This window comes from Mus caroli, unplaced genomic scaffold (genome assembly GCF_978045245.1).
Source record: "Mus caroli unplaced genomic scaffold, Mus_caroli_1 scaffold_2, whole genome shotgun sequence".
Classification (NCBI taxonomy): Eukaryota; Metazoa; Chordata; class Mammalia; order Rodentia; family Muridae; genus Mus; species Mus caroli.
The window spans coordinates 28111024-28131728 of record NW_028227257.1 but is presented as its reverse complement, the minus strand read 5'-3'; the positions used below and the strand labels follow the sequence as shown (position 1 = coordinate 28131728).

At 45.9% G+C, this 20705-nt stretch overlaps 1 protein-coding gene across 1 annotated transcript; it reads left to right on the top strand.

The window, feature by feature from the left end:
- Window positions 1-298: 298 nt before the first annotated feature.
- Window positions 299-20488, top strand: Fkbp1a (FKBP prolyl isomerase 1A). The gene is made up of 5 exons (XM_021156085.2): window positions 299-573; window positions 647-694; window positions 16201-16313; window positions 18268-18430; window positions 19425-20488. The coding sequence occupies exons 1-4, from the start codon at window positions 537-539 to the stop codon at window positions 18394-18396; spliced, it is 327 nt and encodes a 108-aa protein (XP_021011744.1). The 5' UTR covers window positions 299-536; the 3' UTR covers window positions 18397-18430; window positions 19425-20488.
- The last annotated feature ends 217 nt before the right edge of the window (window positions 20489-20705 follow it).

Here is a 20705-nt window from a genome sequence, read left to right as displayed (position 1 = left end):
ATATATACGTATTCGTGGAAGAGTGGGCTTTCACGCAGGCCAGTGTTAATACTGACTCTTCCAAGAAGGAGCTAGGAACCTAGGGCCACTTACAGACGTTTCCTTGGTTCCACAGGTGCAAGGCCTACTCACAGCTATCGTCCTTACAGGACAATTTAGTTAGGTGTGCGCCGGAGTAAAGCATCTCTGAGTGAGCTCGTCAGTAGCTGGTGGGCCCGTTATTACTGCGGCGTCTCCGAGGCGGAGAAACGCAGAGGAAAGCCGGGAGTAGCCAACAGGACGCGCCTTCCGCCGCAGCTGCATCCGGGGGTCTGTGGCCTCCGGACTTCCGGTCCCTCCGCCCAGCTGCCCCGCTTCAGGGATGTGAGCGCCTCGCGCAAATAGGGCGGGGCGTGCCGTGCGGTGCGGTGCGCGTGCGCAGGAGCCACGAGAGGGACGAAGCCGAACCTCTGAATCGCCGCCAGGTCCGCTCCGGCTCCACGCCGCCCGTCGCGCCGCCACCCGGGTCCTTCTCCTCCTCCGCCAACGCCGCCGCCATGGGAGTGCAGGTGGAGACCATCTCTCCTGGAGACGGTGAGTAGACACCCGCCGCCCGTTCCCCGGCCGCCGCTCGCAGCCACTCACCTGCAGTCTTGTCTCTCCTCAGGGCGCACCTTCCCGAAGCGCGGCCAGACCTGCGTGGTGCACTACACGGGTGAGTCGGACCGGCCGGGTGGGGCCGGGCGGGAGGGGCGGCGGCTGGGGAGTCGGGGCGTGGTGGCCGCGTGGCCGGCGGCCGAGGCCTGGGCGGTGGCCATGCCCCGAGGGACAGGCAGGGCCCGCCGCGCCGAGCGGGACTTAGGGTTGGCGCAGTCTCGTCCACCCTGAACGGTGCGCGGCCCCGGATGCCGCAGGGAGCCTTCTGTCCAACCGTAGAAACTGAGGCCGGGGCGAACTCATCGCCTGGCGGAGGTCACGCGCTCCCGGCCAGGGACCCTTCGGGAAGATTTGAACCGTTTCCGAACCCCGATGGCTTGATGCTTTCTTCGTGCTTCGGGATTCTCCCTTCAGTAGTTAAGAAGGGGAGAAAATTCCTAGTCTGCCCAGCCACCCTTTCCCAGGGAAACCCTTGAATTCACCTTTCTGGGGCGGGTGGGAAACGACCCACTTGCGAAGTCATTATTGTGGCTTCACGTGCCCTTTCGGAAATAGATAATGCAATGACTATTTCTCTTTGACCCACTTGCAAATCTCAGCCTCCATGGCAGTGATTTCCAGACCAAAGGATGTATACCATATCATTTTCCTTTCCCCTTTCTGAGAGTAGAGACTTTCTCACCCCCATTTTTAAAGATAAAGGAAACTGGGGGGGGGTCGTGAATGCAGTGCACAGTAACTAAGTCAAAGGAGATTTTAAAGGCGCGCACACTCAGCCAGAATTGAAGCATCAAGACCATCGAGACTGCTGGCCCTGAGACCATTTTTCACTCCATGCCCTTACAAGGTCTTCCTGGGTTGGGGAGGGGGAGGGGGAGCTGACTGCCTTCCTAGCTAGGCTGAGTGGTGTAGCCACAGCTGATATGAATCGGCTTCCCTCCCCCTTCTTCCCTTTTCCACCCTTTCCTTTGTCCCCCTCCCCATCCTTCCTCTGTTTCGTCTGCTTCTCCCTGCTCCCCTCCACTGTCACCACCCCCACCTTTTTTTTTTTTCCTGCCTGATCTGGCCAAGCTGTTCTGGCTCAAGTTGCCTTTCTCTCCCTAATCAGGGGAGGATCCCGCTCTTGAGGGAAATGACTTACAGGGAAGGGAAGACACGGCAGCTTGCTCACATCCTCCTCCCTGTGCCCCCTTATTTCTATGACTTCTTGAGTAGAGAAGCGGGCAGGAGTTAAGGACTAGGACCTTTAAAAAGCTGCCAATGGAAGGAATATTGAAATACATCTTGGCAAGAACAGACTCTTCTCATGGACCAAATCACAGTAGCTGTTTTGATAAGACCAGTCAGCACCTTATTCTAGTCATCTTTGAAAGCAAGTTGAAAAAGGATGCTGTCACTTTTTAAAAAACAAACAGATGTGTTTAAGGCAGTTTTAATAGAGTTCCTCATTTGTGACCCCCCCTCACCGTGAAATTATTTTCGTTGCTGGTTCATAACTAATTTTGCTATTGTTATGGATCAGTGTAAATATCTGTTTTCAGTGGTCTTAGGCAACCCTTGTGAAAGGGTCTTTGGACCCCTGATGGAGTTGCAACCCACAGGTTGAGAATGTAGGCAAGTGGACAGTTCCCTGCCTTCCTACAGCCCTCTTTAATTTGGTTTGTGGCAGCCCCACCACAGTGCCTGGTTATATCCTATCTACGTCCAAGGCTGCCCATCATCCTTGCCTGCCTATGCTTCACTGCTGCTGAAAGCCAGGTACCGGCGTGTAGGCAGAAACAGTTTACTATGCTTCGTGGTGAACTGTCCCTATAAAGTGTCTGGAGCCTTTTCCTTAAAAAAAATAAAAATCACCCCCCCCCAAAAAAAAAACCCAAAAAACAGATGACTATGGGACCCAGAACTCCTAATGCCTCTTCAAGTCTGTTCTCCATGCGGGCGGTACCCACCCACACGTTCCCAGAATGACAGCAGGACCCTGGCACACATTAGAACAAAAGCTTTCTTTTTTATTTCATTTTGATAAACTCCACAAAGACGCCTTAGTGAGAAGCCAGCTGTGCCTCACGATCACAGAATAGGCTGTTCTGAGGGCGGTGGCTTTGTTCCCCAGAGTCTTTGCCACCAGCCTCCCAGGAAGAACCTGTTTGAGACCTGTGGGGGCGTGAGAGAAGGGGGTAGATTGGCTATGAGATCACGTCCGCAGCATTACGGCTTTTAAGTTGCTGGGAATAGACTTATCTCAGAGGGATTGTGATGAGAGGAGAACGTTGTGCCAGAGACTAGAGGAAGAGGATCTTCAAAGATGGGGAGCCAGTGGAGTCCCAGGGACGAGGGAGAGAGAGCTCCTATCTCTTATCTCTGGCTTTCTCTCTGCTTGCCTCAGTCATTTTTCAAGATCTATGCTTCTGGCTGATGGGTGGGGGAAGCCTTCATGTCCGTGCTCAGTGTTTCTGTTCCCTTTGAATGTCTGGCTCAGGTTGTTTGCCTGACTGACAGAGGAAGGATATGAATGACTGAGGCTTGAGTTGGGTTAATAATTCTTGGTCATGTGAGTTTTAGCCAAGTGTCCGTTTCTGCTATTTAGACTGGGTCCAGAGAAACAGCAAAGGAAGTAAGGTGACCAGCCCCTCAGCCCCGCACCCTGCATGCCAGGGATGAACCCCAGGACCTTACAGGTACTAGCCAAACGTTTCAACTCTGAGCTCTATCTCCAAGCCTCAACTTCAAGGATGTTTTAGATGCCAATAATGACTGACTTTGTGCCACTGTTCAGCCTTTCTCTGGAGTTTTCTGTGACCTCTGCCAGAATCCAGCGTAAGTGCAGGCTTGAAGAAGACCTCTGAATGCCACTGAGAATATCTAGTGATTTCTGAGGGGGGTGACAAGCCTTGACTGATGCCTGAGGGAGGAGATAGGACAGTAAAGCCATACAATAAATCCTCAAAGGCTGCCTCCTGGTTGCTGTGCCGCTTATCCTAGTGCATATCCCTTTTCACAAGGCCACAGCAGGCCACGTGCTTGCCACTGTGAGAGCAGTTTCAAGTGGACTGAAGGAATTCTTTTTTTTGTCCTCCTAAAATATAGCTAGACATCTTGTCCTTGGGATCGTGCTTAAGTCTTACATAGCTTCTTGGTGTCTGATGGAGAAGCTAAGAGTCCCTTGGCATCATCTCCAGTCTGCCTAGGGCAGTCAAAGCTCCCAGGCCAGGGCTGGCCCATGACTTTGAATTTTTCTTTAGTTTTTGTCCCTCTTCTCTGCTGTTCCTTAGTTGGTGACCTGATGTCTGGAGGGAAGCTCATATTTAAGAAATGCCTCAGGTGGTATTTTTTCTAGTGTGTAGTGTCTGCCACAAAATAGGCTGAGCTGTATGGGTAGTTGTGACAATGTTGTATTGTTGTTGTTGTTGTTGTTTGGGGTTTTTGTTTGTTTTCTCCTTTGTACAGCAACAAACCAAGCACAAGTGGCTAGTAAACTGACTAGAGAAAGACCTGATCTAGTAGGGTTTAGCTCAAGAGGTGGACCAGCTTGACAGTGTGACATGTCAGATAGTGAGAGGCACAATAGAGAGAGTAAAGCAGAGAGGGGTGGGGAAGGAGGAGTTTGCTTTTAATGGAGACCGTTGGAAAAGTCCAGATAAGTGTCACCCACCTCCAGCATCATGCACAGCAAGTTTGGTAGTGGGCTTCAAGGCCATCTCGAGGAAAAGTTCTTCTGCAAGGCCCAGGAGCTGGAGTGGATTGTGTGAAAGAGTGGTTTTGGGCAGTGGGGCTAAGGGAACTTGGTATGCTGCCTTCCTCTGAGTCTGAGGAACATGTCTTGAGCTGACTTGAATTTTAACCCTCTCCCTCTGGGGGATATATACATAATACCTAGCTGTACCCCTAGTGTGAGGGTGTTCCAGCCTAGGAAATCAGCGAGAAATAAATGATGCCAGGCACGCTCCTCAAAGGGTGGGAGTTTGGGAGAAGTAGCACCTTGTGAGTAGAGGCACGGGGCAGCTATGGCACTGTTCCAACTGTGCTTATATCTTATGCGCCACATACCAGGCAATGGAGCTCTTGTCCGTTGTGGTGTCTAGAGTTAGAAACAAGGTTGAACTGTGATCTTGGCACCAAAACTGTTGAGAGTGGTCGTCAGACTTGGATGCTTAAAATTGAAGCATTTGGAAGCTAGGTGTGGTGCCCCGTGCCTTTTAATTCCAGCACTCATAGCAGAGCAGCTCGATCATGATGAACTTGAGGGCAGCCTGGGCTACCTAACAAGTTCCAGGTTTCACATGGTGAAACCCTTTTTTAGACACAAAAGATTGAAGTGGTTGCCCCAAGCTCCTGTTACACAGGTGGAGAAATCGGTATGCAAAAGAGGTGGAGTGGAACAAGTGCCCATCTACAGCCATACCCCGGTATGTGCACAAGGAAGCTCCCCTGGGTGAGAGTAGTACAGCTGCACTGTGCTACCTTGGCTGTGTGAACACATTAGGGATTGATTTCTGTTGCCAGATTTCCTTAGCTTGGTAAGATGTTGGCACCGTGAAGTGGATCCTGCTGTGGAAGGGTTGTCTTCCTATGGCATTGTGAGTTTCCAAATTAATTACACAAAGTCTGTTGTCTTCCTTCCACAGGTAAGGGCAGAAGAAACTCTTTTGTTGTACCCCCAAAGAATATGTGGTGCCACTATTCTGGAGACCTTTTTAAAGAAAGAAAAGTGAAAACAGAAGTGTGTGCCTGAGTGCTACTGCCTTGGCACAGGTGGACATTTTGTTACATGCACTGTTACTATCCACTCTGAAGTTTAGTAACCTATAACCTTAGGGCCATTGTTTTGTTTCTCAAGACAGCCTCACTGTGTAGCCCTGACTGTCCTGGGACTCACCATGTAGACCAGGCTGGCCTCGGACTCACGAAGGTTGCCTGCCTCTGCCTCCCAAGAACTGGCAGGCAGCATGCCTCTAAGCCCAGCTTAGCTGGGCCATATTAACTTGAAATATCCTGGTGTCTTACCTGCCATGAGGGTATTATTTTCTTGCTTGTTACATCCAAGACAAGGTAAAGTGATCCAGTCCTATCCCAAACCAAACTCAACGAAATCATCACAGTTGTTTCCAAAGCTGGTTTTACAGCCTTGCTTCTTTTGAGGTTCACTCACTGTAGTGGGATGCTCTGTGTGCTTCTAAATGTGTCTCTCCCAAGAGCTCCAACCACTAGGGGAGGAGGAGGGGTAGGGAGTGTGTCTGCCCCCTTTAGTAAGTACTAATACACTACCTGCACTCCCGCATTCCTGGTACTGTGACAGGGGTTTCTGTTTTCTTCAGTCTAGAAAGAGAAAGTACTTAAGTCTCTTTTTGGACTTTGTTCCTTTCTCCTTGTACCCATTACTCCCATGGTTCACCCTTCCCTCTATTGTTCAGTGATATCGCCAGCAGGTGGGAGAGAGCCATTCATCGAAATCCTCATGGCAACTGGCACGTGTAAGCGAGAGCTGCCTGGAAGCAGTGGCACCTTGAGTGTCAGTGCCTCAGGCAGGCAAGAGGAAAGAGTTATCCAAGGGTTCGTATGCCTGGAATTAGAAGGTAGCTTTGATTCTCTATATGAACTCATGTCTGTGTGCAAGGTATTGTACTTAGCACCAAGAATTTAAGAATAAAGTAGAACACAATTCCTACCCTTGTAGATTTTTAGCTGTTGTGGAAAAGGCATAATTAATGTGATTATGCAAAAATGTATTGTTCAGTAGTGCTAAGGAGAGGTAAGAATAGGTCAAGATTTTAAATAGCAAAGGCCTCATTGAGAAAGTGAGAGTAATATAGTGGAAGGAGTCAGGGGATTAGTACATAGGGTGGTTTGAGCAAGAGTGAGCAGCACAGCAGCAAGGCTGCAAATAGTGTACTCGATGTGAATGCAGACTACAGTGCCTGGAGCAGAGAAGTGGAGGCAGGGGGCAGCAAGATTGGAGAGGTGACAGCTCTTGGGGGCCACTTTAAGGAGGTTAGAGTCTTCTGAAAGAGATGGTGAGCCAGGTGAGGGCTTTAAAAAGCAAGGGTCTGTTTGTGTTGTTTCAAAGGCCCTGTGTTAGGCTCTTGTCAGATTTGTGCTGGAGGAAGAGCAGGAACAGAAGCAGAAAAGCCAGGGAAGGGGATGAACCATTTGGGAGGAGTACGTCCTAGAGCATTGCATGTATCTATCTGGCTAGCCACTGTTTATATTGTGATTAATGTGGGAACTGAATGACATGCCCTCAAGGGAAGAACTTACTCTACCTGTGTTCTTCATATTGTTGCACAGCTCCTTCCATTGTGGATCTTGACTTTGAAAACTTTTGGTCTAGAATCTAAGGGATATGGCTAAAGATAAGAAGTGTTTGTTTGCTCATGGTTGGGCATGTGCTTGCACTTAATGGACCAGGCAAGTGATGGGATGGAGTTGGTTCCTTCTTTGGATAGGCACTTAACCTCTGGCCATACCATTCACCAAGGGTATCCTTATAAGTGCAGGAAGGTTACACTGGGGTGCAGTCGTGCAGTCATGGGGCCTAGAAGTGAACTAAAACAGCTCAGATACTTGCTGAAGAGCCATTGCTTTTTCTTTGAGTATGGCATTTTCCAAGTACCAATTTTGTTTTTTTATAATAAAGTAAGGTCTATTGTGAGAAGTCTAAATGCTAAGCCTTTCCAGTTCATTACTAGCAGCAGCGTTCTGTCTTTCCTGTACTGACTCGTCAGCTAAACTGATTTTCTAGCCATACCCATTCTTAACTGATTTGCATGCTGTTCAATTAAATCATCGGTGTAACCACCATGACTAGCTATGGAAGCTTACGGCTGACTGCTCCCCTGTCCTCTTTGGTAAACTTAGCATGGACATGTTGTCTTTCTAGCCCAGAAGTTACGCAGAAGGGGGCTTGGGAAGCTCCTGTGTCTAATAAAGGGAAGAGAAACAGGTCTGTCCTGCGGCCTCTGACAGTGCTCTAACCTGGGAAAGGCTGCAGGCTGACATGCCTTTGGGTGGCTCCCCCTTTCATTCAACAGCTGCACTGGTTGCACTTAGGAAACTAATCTGGATTTTGGCCTCAGCAAGTCCTCCCTCTCCCATTGGCAAGTGACAGGAACTTAGCTTTGATTTTGTCATGTTTAGTTACTTGATCATTTTATTTTATTTAAATAGTGGGGTTTAGAGTTTTCTTTCTATAATATCCTGTATTGTAGTCCATAGAATGCTGCCTGGGAAAACCTCATGTGAAAATTGGTGAGTACTGAGAGTGAGCTTTCACTATAGCTACTGAAGCTTTTGACTCAAGTAGAAGGCATTGAGACTGCCTTCTGAAAAGCAGAGTGCCAGAAATAATCTGATCTGATACTCGGTGGTCCTCATGGATTTGAGTCTTGATCTTGGCCTGAGCCAAGCACTGGGATTGCAGTCTAGGGTACTCTGGCGCTGTGCTTACCAGGTGCTGCCTGTGTCTTTCCCCTTTGCCAGTTACTTGTGAATTAGAGCACACTGCAGAGCTGGGTATGACTGATGGAGCGCTTGCCTGGCATGCTATGGTGGGGATAGATTTGAATCTCCCCCCAAACTCCTAAAATCCTTCTTCCCTGCAAGGATTTGAGCCTGATTGTCCCCAATGAGAAGCTGTATGGGATGGAAGTGGCATGGGCTGTGTGAAGAGGGAGCCTTTACATAGGGAGCCTCGTCTTGCCTTGTGCTTTACATTGGACATCCCCATTTCTTGCCATGTTCTGCAAAGTAAAGCCAGCCCTTCTAGGAGCATCCCTCAGCTGCTGCTTGCCATATAGGGAAGAAGGTCTAAATATGGAAGCCTCCTGCTTATCTTAAGTGTCCTTAAGTCAAGTAAGAAGAGCCAAGGGTTGAGCCAGATGCCATTGGGACATAGGACAGAGTCCATTTCTGTGATCTTGAGTTTCATTTGGCCCTGAGTACCATGATTTAAGGCTGGAAACCGAGAATCTACAGCTCTTCAGACAGCTCTCAGTCATGAAGTGGAGTTTGTGTCTAATCAGAAATGAAAGTGGCCACTGCAGCAGCAATGTAAGTGTGGTCTTGAGAGCAAAAGCCTGTTGTGTGTCACCAGTGGCCTCAGTTGCCCTCTCCCGGCTCTCCTCTAGGATATTCTGGGGTAACTTGGCAGGAGAGCTCCAGTGCTTACTTGCTGACAGGGATGAGACTCGACCTGTTCCTTTGTCCTACTTCCATTCCCTTTGTGGAGCAGGAACTGAGCAGGGGGTTAGTGAACATCACTACCTACTTTGATTTTTTTCTTCTGTCTTTGCAGGCAGGGTCTTACTTTGTTGATCTGGCTGACCTCAGAATGATCTCTCCCAGCCTTCAGTACCTCCATGAGGCATCGTTTCCTTGTTACAGTTTTGTTAAGGTTCAGTTGTCATACAGTAAATGTCACATGTTTACAGTGTTCAGTTTCAGCTCTATGTCATGGCTCCTACTTAGGTCCTTAGCAACCTGTTGTCAGAAGCATGAGGATTATGGGTATGGACTAAGTAGTGGAACACTGTCTGAAAGACCACAACAGTGTACAATTTAAGCCCTGCTGAATAAATTCCCTGTGGAGCTCCCAGCTATATCCTTCCCTAACTGCTAACTGCTACTGTGCTTTCTTAGAGCTCAGTTTGCTGGCTTTGTTTCTTATTTTTGGTTTTTGTTTTTTTTTGTTTGGTTTGGTTTGGCTTGGTTTTTTTAGTTTTTGAGTCCAGGAACTTACTGTGTAGACCAGGCTTACCTGGAACTCAAAGAGATCCTCCTGCCTCTGCCCGCTGGAGTGCTGGGATAAAAGTTTGTAACTTACACATTACTCATAAATGTTAACTATGAAGTATTTAGTCTTCTGGCTTCTTTTACTCAGTGTATTTCAAGATTCTTCTGACTTCTCTATATAGATAATTTGTTCCTGAGTGGTTTCTGTGTATGGGTTATATGTTCATTCACTATTTGGTAGGTGGTTGGGTTGGTTCTTAGGATTGACTGTTAAAAATTGCTCTAAAATTGTGTATGAGATGTAGGCTGTCTAAGATGATACTAAAATGTAGGATAGCTGGGCCAAATGGGGCACGAGTGCTCACACTCCTGTCCTTCCAGAGTAATTGGCTCTGTTTTGCCACCAACAGTGTAATGTTCTCCCTATACTTGATGTAGCCAGTCTTTTAGTTATTTACTTTAATCAGTGATATCCTTCCTAGTGGTTTTAATTTCCATTTTGTAATGATTAAAAATGTTGAACATCTTTTCATATGCTCACATGCCATCTGTGTACATGTGTTTTTGTAGGTTCAAAATTTTTTGTTATTTAATTGGCTCTTTTCTTACTCAGTTTTGATAATCTTGTATAGGTCAGGCTAAATCTATTGTATAGCTCAGGCTGGCCTTTGAACTTGACAATCATCCTTCCTCATTCTTGCCTTTATTGGTTTTGTTGTTGTTTGGTTTTGTTTGTTGTTTTGGTTGTATTTTGAGACTGGATTTCTCTGTGTAGCCCTGACTGTCTTGGAACTCACTTTGTAGACCAGGCTGGCCTCAAATTCACAGAGATCCACCTGTCCTTGTCTTCCAGGTGCTGGGAATAAAGTTGTATGCCATCACCAGCCAGCCTTATGATAGTTCTTTATACACTCTGAGTAGTATAAATTGTTTTGTCTTTTCTAAAAATAAATTTTTGGTTTGTTTGTTTGAGGCAGGGTTTCTTTGTATAACCCTGGCTAGCCTGGAACACACTCTGTAGACTTGGATGGCCTGGAACTCACAGAGATCCACCTATCTTTGTCTCACAGGTGCTGAGATTAAAGGCATGTGCCACCATTGCCTGGCTAAAATAATTTTAAATGGATATCAGTGTCTAGGTTTTTTTCTTTTTGATGGCTTGTGGTTTTTGATCCTACACCTAAGAAATTTTTACCTAGTTTAAGATTGCAAGGATTTCTTTGCCCATTTATTCTTTTAAAGAGTTGTGCAGCTTTAGCATTTACATTTAGGCGCATGGTCCATTTTGAAGTAACATTTGAGGGCTGGAGAGATGATGCCTCAGGACTTGCAGACTTCCCAAATAAAAGGTGGGCATGACAGCGTGAAACCTCGCTGGCCAGCTAGCATGGAATATGAAATAGTGAACAAGAGACGGTCTCAAACAAGGTGGGAGGTGAGGACTGATAGCTAAGGTTGCCCTTTGACTCCATTTATAGCACCTACACACGAACACACATATAACTTGAAGTAATACTTGATATAGTGTAAATATGAATCCCGATTTTCTAACTTCTATGTATGTAGCAGCGAGTAAGTTGGTCCTTTAAGTGGACTCTTGCTGCCTTAAGGACTGTCCCTGTCCCCACCTCAGGAAACTCCCAGTGATGTGAGCTGGGGTCATTGGAGGATGGCCTTGCTCGTTTCCCAGCTTTCAGAGGTTACTGTGTCTAATGTCATACATCCATTGTTTCATTGAGCCGATTCTTAGTTATTGTGGGGAGATGGCTAGTTTGGTTGGTTGGCTATTCAGAGACAGTTTAGACCATTTCCCTCCATCTTGGTGGATAACAGAAATCCTATCTAGCTGTTTTCCATCTTCTTTTCTTGTGTTCTGCCATCAAAGCTGAGTAGCATAATTCTCAGAAAGCTACATGCACTCTCACGCCTGCCTTCCAGCATTGGTTTTCCTCAGCATCTCTCCCTTCTAGACCCTCCTTACCCTTTAGCCCATTTTGATACCTACTCAACTACCCTTACCTCTAGGGATATTGAAGAGCACTGGCTGCTCTTCTAGAGGTCCTGAGTTTAATTCCCAGCAACCACATGGCAGCTCACAACCATCTGTAATGGGAATGATGCTTTCTTCTGGTATACATAAGTAGTACATGTAGTCAAAGCACCCTTATACATTAAGTACATAATTAAATACAACTTAAGCCGGGCGTGGTGGCGCATGCCTTTAATCCCAGCACTTGGGAGACAGAGGCAGGCGGATTTCTGAGTTTGAGGCCAGCCTGGTCTACAGAGTGAGTTCCAGAACAGCCAAGACTACACAGAGAAACCTTGTCTCAAAAAACTAAAAAAAAATAAAAAAATTAAATACAACTTAAAAAATAATTCAATTATGGGGGATAAAATCCTTCAACCCTAAAGAATACCTCCTACTCTCACTTTTTCCTGGGAAGATAAAATAGATTGACAAGAAATGATAATGGTCTGAAGCTCTGGAGCAAGACTCAAGTCCTCTTTCTTTAGACAACAGCTCATGTGAAATAGTTTAAAAGGATAAGGCAGTAATCCTGTTTCCTGAGCTAGTAGAGCCACTTGAGTTTAAGATAAGGAAGTTAGACATCCCTTACTGAAGAACTAACTGCAAAAAGAAGCTCCCTCTGAGCTTCCTGCCTGCTCTTAGTCAGTTGAGGCAACTCAGGCAAAGCAGCACCAGTGCATGTCAGATACAGGAGGCAGCTTTCCCCTGCCTTTGGGAATGAAGACCTAAGGAGTATATTGTACATTTTCATTGAATTTAAAATGTGGTCCTGCTCAGGTCAGAGCCATGTTCAGATTTGACAAGAAATAATATAATTCTTTTGGAACAACCCATTAATGTGAAATTTATTTAGTGCAATCCTAATTAAGTTATTTTGAAAAATGAGAAGTAGTTACTCATGAGTGTTCCTATGTGCTTTCATTGTTTGTGCATGTAAAGTATAGGTGTTGCGGCCTGCCCGCAGTCCACAACACGAACGGTAGGGTGTTCTGGCTTTTTGCTGCTTTCGAAGACCGGGACTGATTGGCACAGTGATGTCAGCTGAGACATGTGCAGAGTGAGTCAAAACCCACAGAGGACACGATGTTTAGAGGGAGTATTAAAAAGGACTCTACAGACAGTGACAGAGCCTGAGCTTGACTTACTTACAGAGCTAGCTGTATAATACTTGTTGGTCTCACGTCTTCTCTGGTTTTCACTTCTCTGAGAGAAACATAGCCAGAGACTTTTTCTGACCTTCTTATTGACCCTGATCCCTCCTACTGTCTTGTGCTGAGGCTGAGGCCTGGCTGTCTCTACCTGATAGTACCACCACTACTGATTCATATTCACTATTCCAACTCTACCAAACTAAACTACTGATATATCCATAAAGTGTTTACAAGTAGATTGAGCTGTCTTTATTGAACTGTGAACTGAACTGTCGATTTCCAGACAGCACAGTTACTTCAGAGAATGAGAGTTACTTCAAAGAATCATTTCTAAACAGCTCCACTTCCTCTGTATTTTTTGTCCCACTACCTCTGTTAGGTAGTGGACTAAAAACATTTAAGAACCATTATTAAAAATAGACATTAAGCCTGGCAGTGGTGGCTCACGCCTTTAATCCCAGCACTTGGGAGGCTGAGGCAGGCGGATTTCCGAGTTCGAGGCCAGCCTGGTCTATAGATTGAGTTCCAGGACAGTCAGGACTACACAGAGAAACCCTGTTTTGAAAAACCAAAAAAAAAAAAAAGAAAGATTAAAGTTACACTGGCCTGTGTGTTTGGTCTAAACCATCTATAACCGGCATAGAGAAAGGCTTAGATTGAGTAGTCTGTCTCTTGGGCTGAGCTGTAGCACTCCTAGAAAGCTGACACTGCATTGGGAGTGGAACTGGGGCTCTGGGTCTGAATTATTTCATAGCCTTGATTCACATGTCCCTCTCTTCATGCTTTTCTCAGAGTATTTAATTTCATTCATTCATTCATTTTGGAGACAGGGTCTCTATGGAGCCTGTTGTCCTTGAGCTCTCTGTAGACTAGGGTTGGTCTGTCTCTGTGCCACCATACCTGGCTCAGGAGTTTTTAAAAGAAATTATGTGTATGAGTGTTTTGAATATATGTGTTTGCACCATGTGTATGTCTGGGTACCCATGGAGACCAGAAGAGAGCTTCAGATCTCTAGAAATGGAGTTACAACCCATTGTAAGCCACTATGTGGGTGCTGGGAACAGAAATCAGGTCCTCTGGGAGAACAGCCAGTCCCTGAACCATCACTCCAGCTTCTTTTATCTGGATGTTTTCTCCCAGCAGGTTCTTACAGACAGTTAAGCTTAGAGGCCAGGGACTGCTGTTTGTCCTGGGTCCTAACTCGGGCTCTGCTCAGAAGAGCTCAGACCAGGAAGAGTATTTTTTTTTTTTTTTTTTTTTAAGTATCTTTCTTTTTTCTTTTTTTTTTTTTAATATTTTTATTACATATTTTCCTCAATTACATTTCCAATACTATCCCAAAAGTCCCCCATAGCGCCCCCCACTTCCCTACCCACCCATTCCCATTCTTTTGGCCCTGGCATTCCCCTATATTGGGGCATATAAAGTTTGCAAGTCCAATGGGCCTCTCTTTCCATTGATGGCCGACTAGGCCATCTTTCGATACATATGCAGCTAGAGACAAGAGCTCCAGGGTTCTGGTTAGTACATCATGTTGTTCCAACAATAGGGTTGCAGATCCCTTTAGCTCCTTGGGTACTTTCTCTAGCTTCTCCATTGGGAGCCCTGTGATACATCCAATAGCTGACTGTGAACATCCACTCCTGTGTTTGCTAGGCCCCGGCATCGTCTCACAAGAGACAGCTAAGGAAGAGTATTTCTAGTTACCAGTTATCCTTCATGGTTCACAGCACGAAGAACCCATTCATTGGTTCTGACCTTAGGTGAGCTGCAAAGCCTTACAGTAGGTTTCCTTATTACTCTTAAAGCAGAGCCATAAGCAGAATGGAAAAGCTTGCACGTGTCCAGGGAAAGGATTCTGAGAATCTTGGTGTCTTTCTTTCCCTAACTTGGATCAGTTAGGTGGCTCCTGTGGCTGGATTGTGCTGGCAATGGGCATGTGTATAGTAGGTATTGTGGCCTAGAGACTGGTTACTGATAGACTATTCATGTCTGTTGCTTGTCAATTCTTTTATCAGGAAGTGAATTGTGTTCTAATAAAAGCAAGTTAAATGTACACTCCTCCCATCCAGCTCAGCGGAGCTCAGCGCTTCTAGGCTTCCACACCCTGTTTCTTCACAAATTTGGAACAGGGTAGCTCCTGTTTTCCTCTTTTCCTTCACCTCCAGTCTTCAGGCTGTTTTAGGTGCATTTTGCCCAGGGTATTGGTCTTGACTCTTGCTCAAGACAGCAGCCTCCACCATTTCCTACTTGGTTAAAGTCTAGAAGTCTAGCGACTGTGATGAGGCTCTCAATTCATCTGTTCCCATAGTCTACTGACCAGGGTTAACATTGTTTTTTGGGTTAGGATTTTTTTTCCAGGGTTTTCCACTTTTATAAACACATGCACATGCACAGGAGAATTCTTTTTTTAATGTCTCTTTAAACCTTATTGTGTTGCATACCAGTTCTGAGGCCCCCTCCCCCCACTAGCCCCTTCCAGCCTGGGGTTGCATTTGAGAGCTCTCAGGAGCTCAGGGTCAGTTACCTCAGTTGGCTGACACTGGTTTCCGGAGAAATCCATGCAGGGATGTTTATGAAAAGGGAGCTACAGATGTCTGCCACAGATATCTAAGTCCTCTTTTCTCACGGTGCTCACCCTTTGCGATCTCCATTGCTAGAGTTCCCCTTCCATTGTGCTTTGCTTGACCCCTGGGAAAAGGAACATGGTGTGAGGCGTTTTGCCTCATTTTGCCACTTGAACAAATCACTTATTGCTAGAGGTTCATCTGTGAAGTGGGATGTGCTGTGAAAACATGAGCTTCAGCAGTGGGTTGAATGCTAGCATGTTCCAGTTTCTCTGACATCCGGGGTATATGATACTTTCTCAGGAAGACTGGCAACTCAAAAGCTAGCCCATGCTCAGGCTCCTGTTTGTTTGTTTTTGTTTTTTTAAGATTTATTTGTTTTATGTATGTAAGTACACTATCGCTGTCTTCAGACACTCCAGAAGAGGGCATCAGATCCCATTACAGATGGTTGTGAGCCGCCATGTGGTTGCTGGGAATTGAACTCAGGACCTCTGGAAGAGTAGTCAGTGCTTTTAACCTCTGAGCCATCTCTCCAGCCCCAGGTTCCTGTTTTTTAAAATAAGACAGCACCAGAGTGCTTGGTAAAGCTGTTCTCCTGTTGTCTCTTTCCTCATGATGCTAAGAGGATTTCCCTCTAGTTGAGGACTCAGTGGCTGCCATGGAGAACAGTAGTGTATATAGTCACAGCCAGCCTCGGAGCAGGATGGAGAACATGCTGTGTGCTTGTTACATATGTACAGTGGCAGAATTGGGGATTACTGCCTCTTGCACAGGAAGACCTTATACAAGGAAACCACATTACTAATTGAGAAGTCCATGGTGCTGGAAAGGCCACGGCAGGGAGCTTACACTCTCCAGAGCAAGGTAGTAGCTGTACCTCAGAGTGAGATGACAGACTTCATGGCATCAGGTCATCTGCATAGCTGCCCACATGCCATAGAAGGCCATAGGAGATCCTCCCAAGATGAGATGCCTGACCAGGCATACTGACGCTGCTGTGGTGATGAGGCCTGTACCACTGTTTTCTGAACTACTTCACACCATTTCTTTTGGTTGCTCATATTACAACTGCACTTTCTTACAGGGATGCTTGAAGATGGAAAGAAATTTGATTCCTCTCGGGACAGAAACAAGCCTTTTAAGTTTACACTAGGCAAGCAGGAGGTGATCCGAGGCTGGGAGGAAGGGGTAGCCCAGGTATGTTCTCCTTTTGTTTCTTAATATCTGCCTAACGCCCCACAAGTACCACGCTGTGAGGGCTCATTCTTTATTTTAAAAGACTTATTACTTTTATCTGTATGTTCACCTGCCTATATTGGGTGAGTGTCTCATGCCCTCAGAGGTCAGAGACGACTTTGGATTCCCTGGAACTAGAATCAGAGATGGGTGATGGGAACTGATCTTAGGACCTATACAAGAGCGGCCAGTGGAGGGAGAGCCACCTCTCCACCCTCATGGGATTTAGCACACAAATCTACTTTCCTTGCCTTTTCCTCCACAAACCTGCCTACCGTTTACTTTCTTGTTTCCTCATCATTGACATTCCATGGCTTAACATGGCAAGATTCATATAGCTGAATGCTGTCTGAGGGGTATGGGTGCTATAATTCCTTTAACCAGAACCCTAATGAATGCCTCTTGAGTCTTTCCCAGTATTCTGGTACCATAAAAAATACTACATACTAGGTACATCTTGCAGTCTTCATTTTACATGTGTGCAAGTAATACTGAAGGGAAAGGAAAGTTCTAGAAAGTAGGCTCAGTTACAGCCTTCATAGGGTTACACTCTGAAGTGTCATCAGGTTATGAAGGTGCCAACAATCTTTAGGTCATTTATGTATGGCAGAGGGAGCAAGGTGGGAGGGGGGCGAACTGAACCGAAAGACAGATGGGGTAAGTGAGGCACATACCCCTTCTCCTTTTGGGTTTGTGTGGTTTTGGTTTTGGTTTTGGTTTTGGTTTTTCAAGACAGGGTTGTTCTGTGTTGCTGGTTGTTCTAGAAAGGAACAAACTCTATAGACCAGGCTGGCCTCCCACATGCTGGGATTAAAGGCGTGCACCACTGCCACCCACCTCCTTCTCCATTTTTTTGATGCTGATTTGGCTCTGTGTTTCCTGTCACAGCTATGGTAGTTGGTGTTTGTAATCTCAGTACTGGAGGCTGAAGCAGGGGTATCTCCCAAGATTTGAGGTCTGCTTTGGCTGTCCAGTAAATTTTATGTTAGTGAGCGCTACACTGCTATCCTTCTAAAGATATTTTCCATTAGTTAGTATAAATGTATAGTCTATATATGAAATGTATAGTATCCTGTTCCCCAGAAAAATCAGTGGGTTTTTTGTTGTTGTTTTTATTTTTGTTTGTTTGTTTGGCTTGAAATAGATTTATTGGTTCATGTAATCCTTTAGTTCCCAGTGAGAAGGACATGACCTGGATCACCACACTCAGGCCTTGGGTGTTCGCATTGCATTATGTCTCTGAAAGCCACAGTGTGGTTTTTTTTTTTTTTTTTAAGTGCCTCACCATAAGATTGTAAGTATAAACTGGGTGTGGTGCTTTTTAACACCTGTAATCCTAACCTAACTTGAAGCAAGAATATTATTAAGAGTTTGATGCCAGCCTATGCTACACTAAGCTATAGAGTGAGAGCCTGCCCCTACCCTAAATCTAAATATACAAAGCACAGAATCATGGACTGTCCTCAGATGTAATCTATGGTTTTGTTTTTTATTTATGCTTTTTATTAAAGTGCTGTCAGCCTTCTGTGTTGAGAGTTGCCACATGAGTGGATTACAATAACCACAGATGAAAAGGGTGCATCCGATAGACACTGCCTTTCCCCCTTGTCCTAATTGTGCAAATAATACAGTATGAGAACTATTTGTGTGACATCAGTAAGTACTGACCCTTCAAAACGTCGAGGGTTTTTAATTGCCATTGGGTCCCATCAAAAGTGACTGCCCCACTCCTGAGTGTCCCACTCCTGAGTGTTTTCACAGCGTGGGTGCTGCCTGCTGGGTAGGCAGCTGCAGCCACTGGAGTCTCTTGGTCAACCCTGTCCTGGTAACCTAGTAACCAGCTCAGCTTGTACAGAGATTGGAAGTATGTTCAGCTGATTTTAATCCTTGGTTTTGTTTGTTTGTGTTTTCACAGATGAGTGTGGGTCAGAGAGCCAAACTGATAATCTCCTCAGACTATGCCTATGGAGCCACCGGGCACCCAGGCATCATCCCACCACATGCCACTCTTGTTTTTGATGTGGAGCTTCTAAAACTGGAATGACAGAAGTGGCCTCCTCCCTTAGCTCTGCACGTGGGTAAGAGTACTTAATGGTGAAGGGCTCTAACTCCCTTTGTTGCTCCCTTGTTAGGTCCAGGGTTTAGTAAAGACAAGGGCAGAAGATATTACATGTGGCCACTTGCCCCTCCCCCTGGTGTTAACGTCAGTGTAAGAGTTGACCATTCCAGGAACAGGGTGGCATGTGTATTGAAGGAGCCTGTGGGAATGGCAGATGTTAAACCTTGTTATATGTAGCTTATTGAGTTTGAGTTAAAGTCTCTAGAATCACAGGCCAGGTTCATAGTGCTAACATTTTAGACTTTCAGAAATAACAACTCTTTCTGGATTTATTCTGCCCTGTGCTTCTAAAAACTAGAAAGAAGAAAAGCACCTTTATAAGAGCAGCCTGTCAGTTTGAGCAGCTGCCTTAGGAGGAAGCCTTAAGATCAGACAGTTCTAGGAAGAAACTGTAGGAGCCTGAGTTGCTCTTTCTAGAGAAGGAAACCAGCCTGGTCACATCCGTGTGGTGGCAAAGTAGAACTGAAGCCTGTTTCCTCTTACTTCATTCTTAGAATGTTAAGCGCAGCACCCTAGTGGTATGGCCTTATTCTTGTGGCTATTTGAATCTCTTCACACATGAATGTCACCCTTACAACTGACCCAGACCAGAGGCCACAACCAGGATGCTTTTGTTAGAAACCTGAAGCCAATTTGGATCCTGGTGATCACTGTGTTATCAGTAGCATGGGGGTGGGAGGAGCAGCCTCCTCCTGTCCTTAGCATGCTAAACTTAATGTTAGGTTAACAAGAGAAAAGCCCCATGAACCTCATGTGGCAAGTTGAGCATAAGAAAGTTGCTTGCCCGGAAACCCAGGCAATCCATCTGCTTTCTCCAGCTATAAGAATTGGCCTGGTCCCAAAAGACCTCTCTCAGCTGCTCAGGACAGGGCTTGGCATGACAGATAATATTGTGACTGTCCACACAGAGAGAACAGAGTTGCTGGAGCTTACATATTTTCTGTTCCCAACAGATCTGCCATGGAGGAATCTGGTACCTCCAGACGGGTGCCCATGAATCCATGGGGAGCTCTTCCTGACGTCCCACCACCCTTTGTATAGACACCTACCCGACTGAATGTGTTCCGTCACTCAGCTTTGCTTCCGACACCTCCATGTCCTCTTCCCCCTCTGTATGTGTGTCGACCTAAACTATATGCCATAAACCTCAAGTTACTTTATTTTGGGGTGAAGACTCAGTTTCTGTTTCAGATCTAAGTTTCCAATGAAGTATATTGTCAAGTGTTAGCAGCACAAGCGATGGGTTAACTTAGAATAGGAATTGGTGTTGAGGGGGGATTTGCAAGAATTTTTATTTTATTTTAATTTTTTGGATGAAAATTTTATCTATTATATATTAAGACATTCTGCTGCTGTGCTGCAAAGCCATAGCAGATTCGAGATGCTGTTGAGGGCTGGATTTTTCTCTAGTGAGGAAGGTCTTGTTAAACTGAAAGCCCTACCCAAACTGAGGTGGGAAGGAAGCGGGGGAGAGAGCCTTGGCTTCTGACAGTCCTTCCACCTTCTGAAACTAGCTGCCTTTTAAAGCAGATCCCTTCACTGCTATGTTGGACACTACAATATCTGCCCCTGGGTTGGCAGGGACCTCGAAGCCTTTGTGACCTGGCTTAATTTGTTTTTCATCCTATGGTTTTTCTAATGGATTTTCTGGACTTTTGTAATCTTGTAACTATTCAAGCTCCACTTTCTAAATTTTAAGAACTTCAGTGGAAAGTTTGAATTGAAGGTGCTGTTTGTAGACTCACCACCCAGCGGACGCCCAGCCACACGGCAAATCCTTGAGTGTTCTCTAAGAATACGATGCTGGTCATCACAGCTTCAGCATCTCCTGGGTTTTGATGCTTGGCTCTTTGCTGATCTTGGCTTCCTGGCTTTTCCTCCTTCAGTTCCTTCTCACCCTCTGCTGTCCTTGTGTAGTGATTTGGTGAGAGAAAGCTTTTATCCCCTGCCCTCTGCACTACATATGCGGTTCAAGTTTTATTATTGCAATAAAAGTGCTTTATGCTGGCTTTTCTCAGCTCTGTGTCATGGAGGTTGCTTACACATGCCTTATGTCCCTTTTAGCACAGAGATTGGTAGGTATGTAGTGTCTGTTCTTGACAGTGCAGCAGTGAACAGCCTTTCTCCCTTGGCCGTGATGTGCATGGGGGCATTAGGCGTAACTCAGGCACAGCCTGGGGCCAAGCTGAGGCAGTCATGGTCCTTTTCACATCCCTTAATGTAGAGAAGACTTA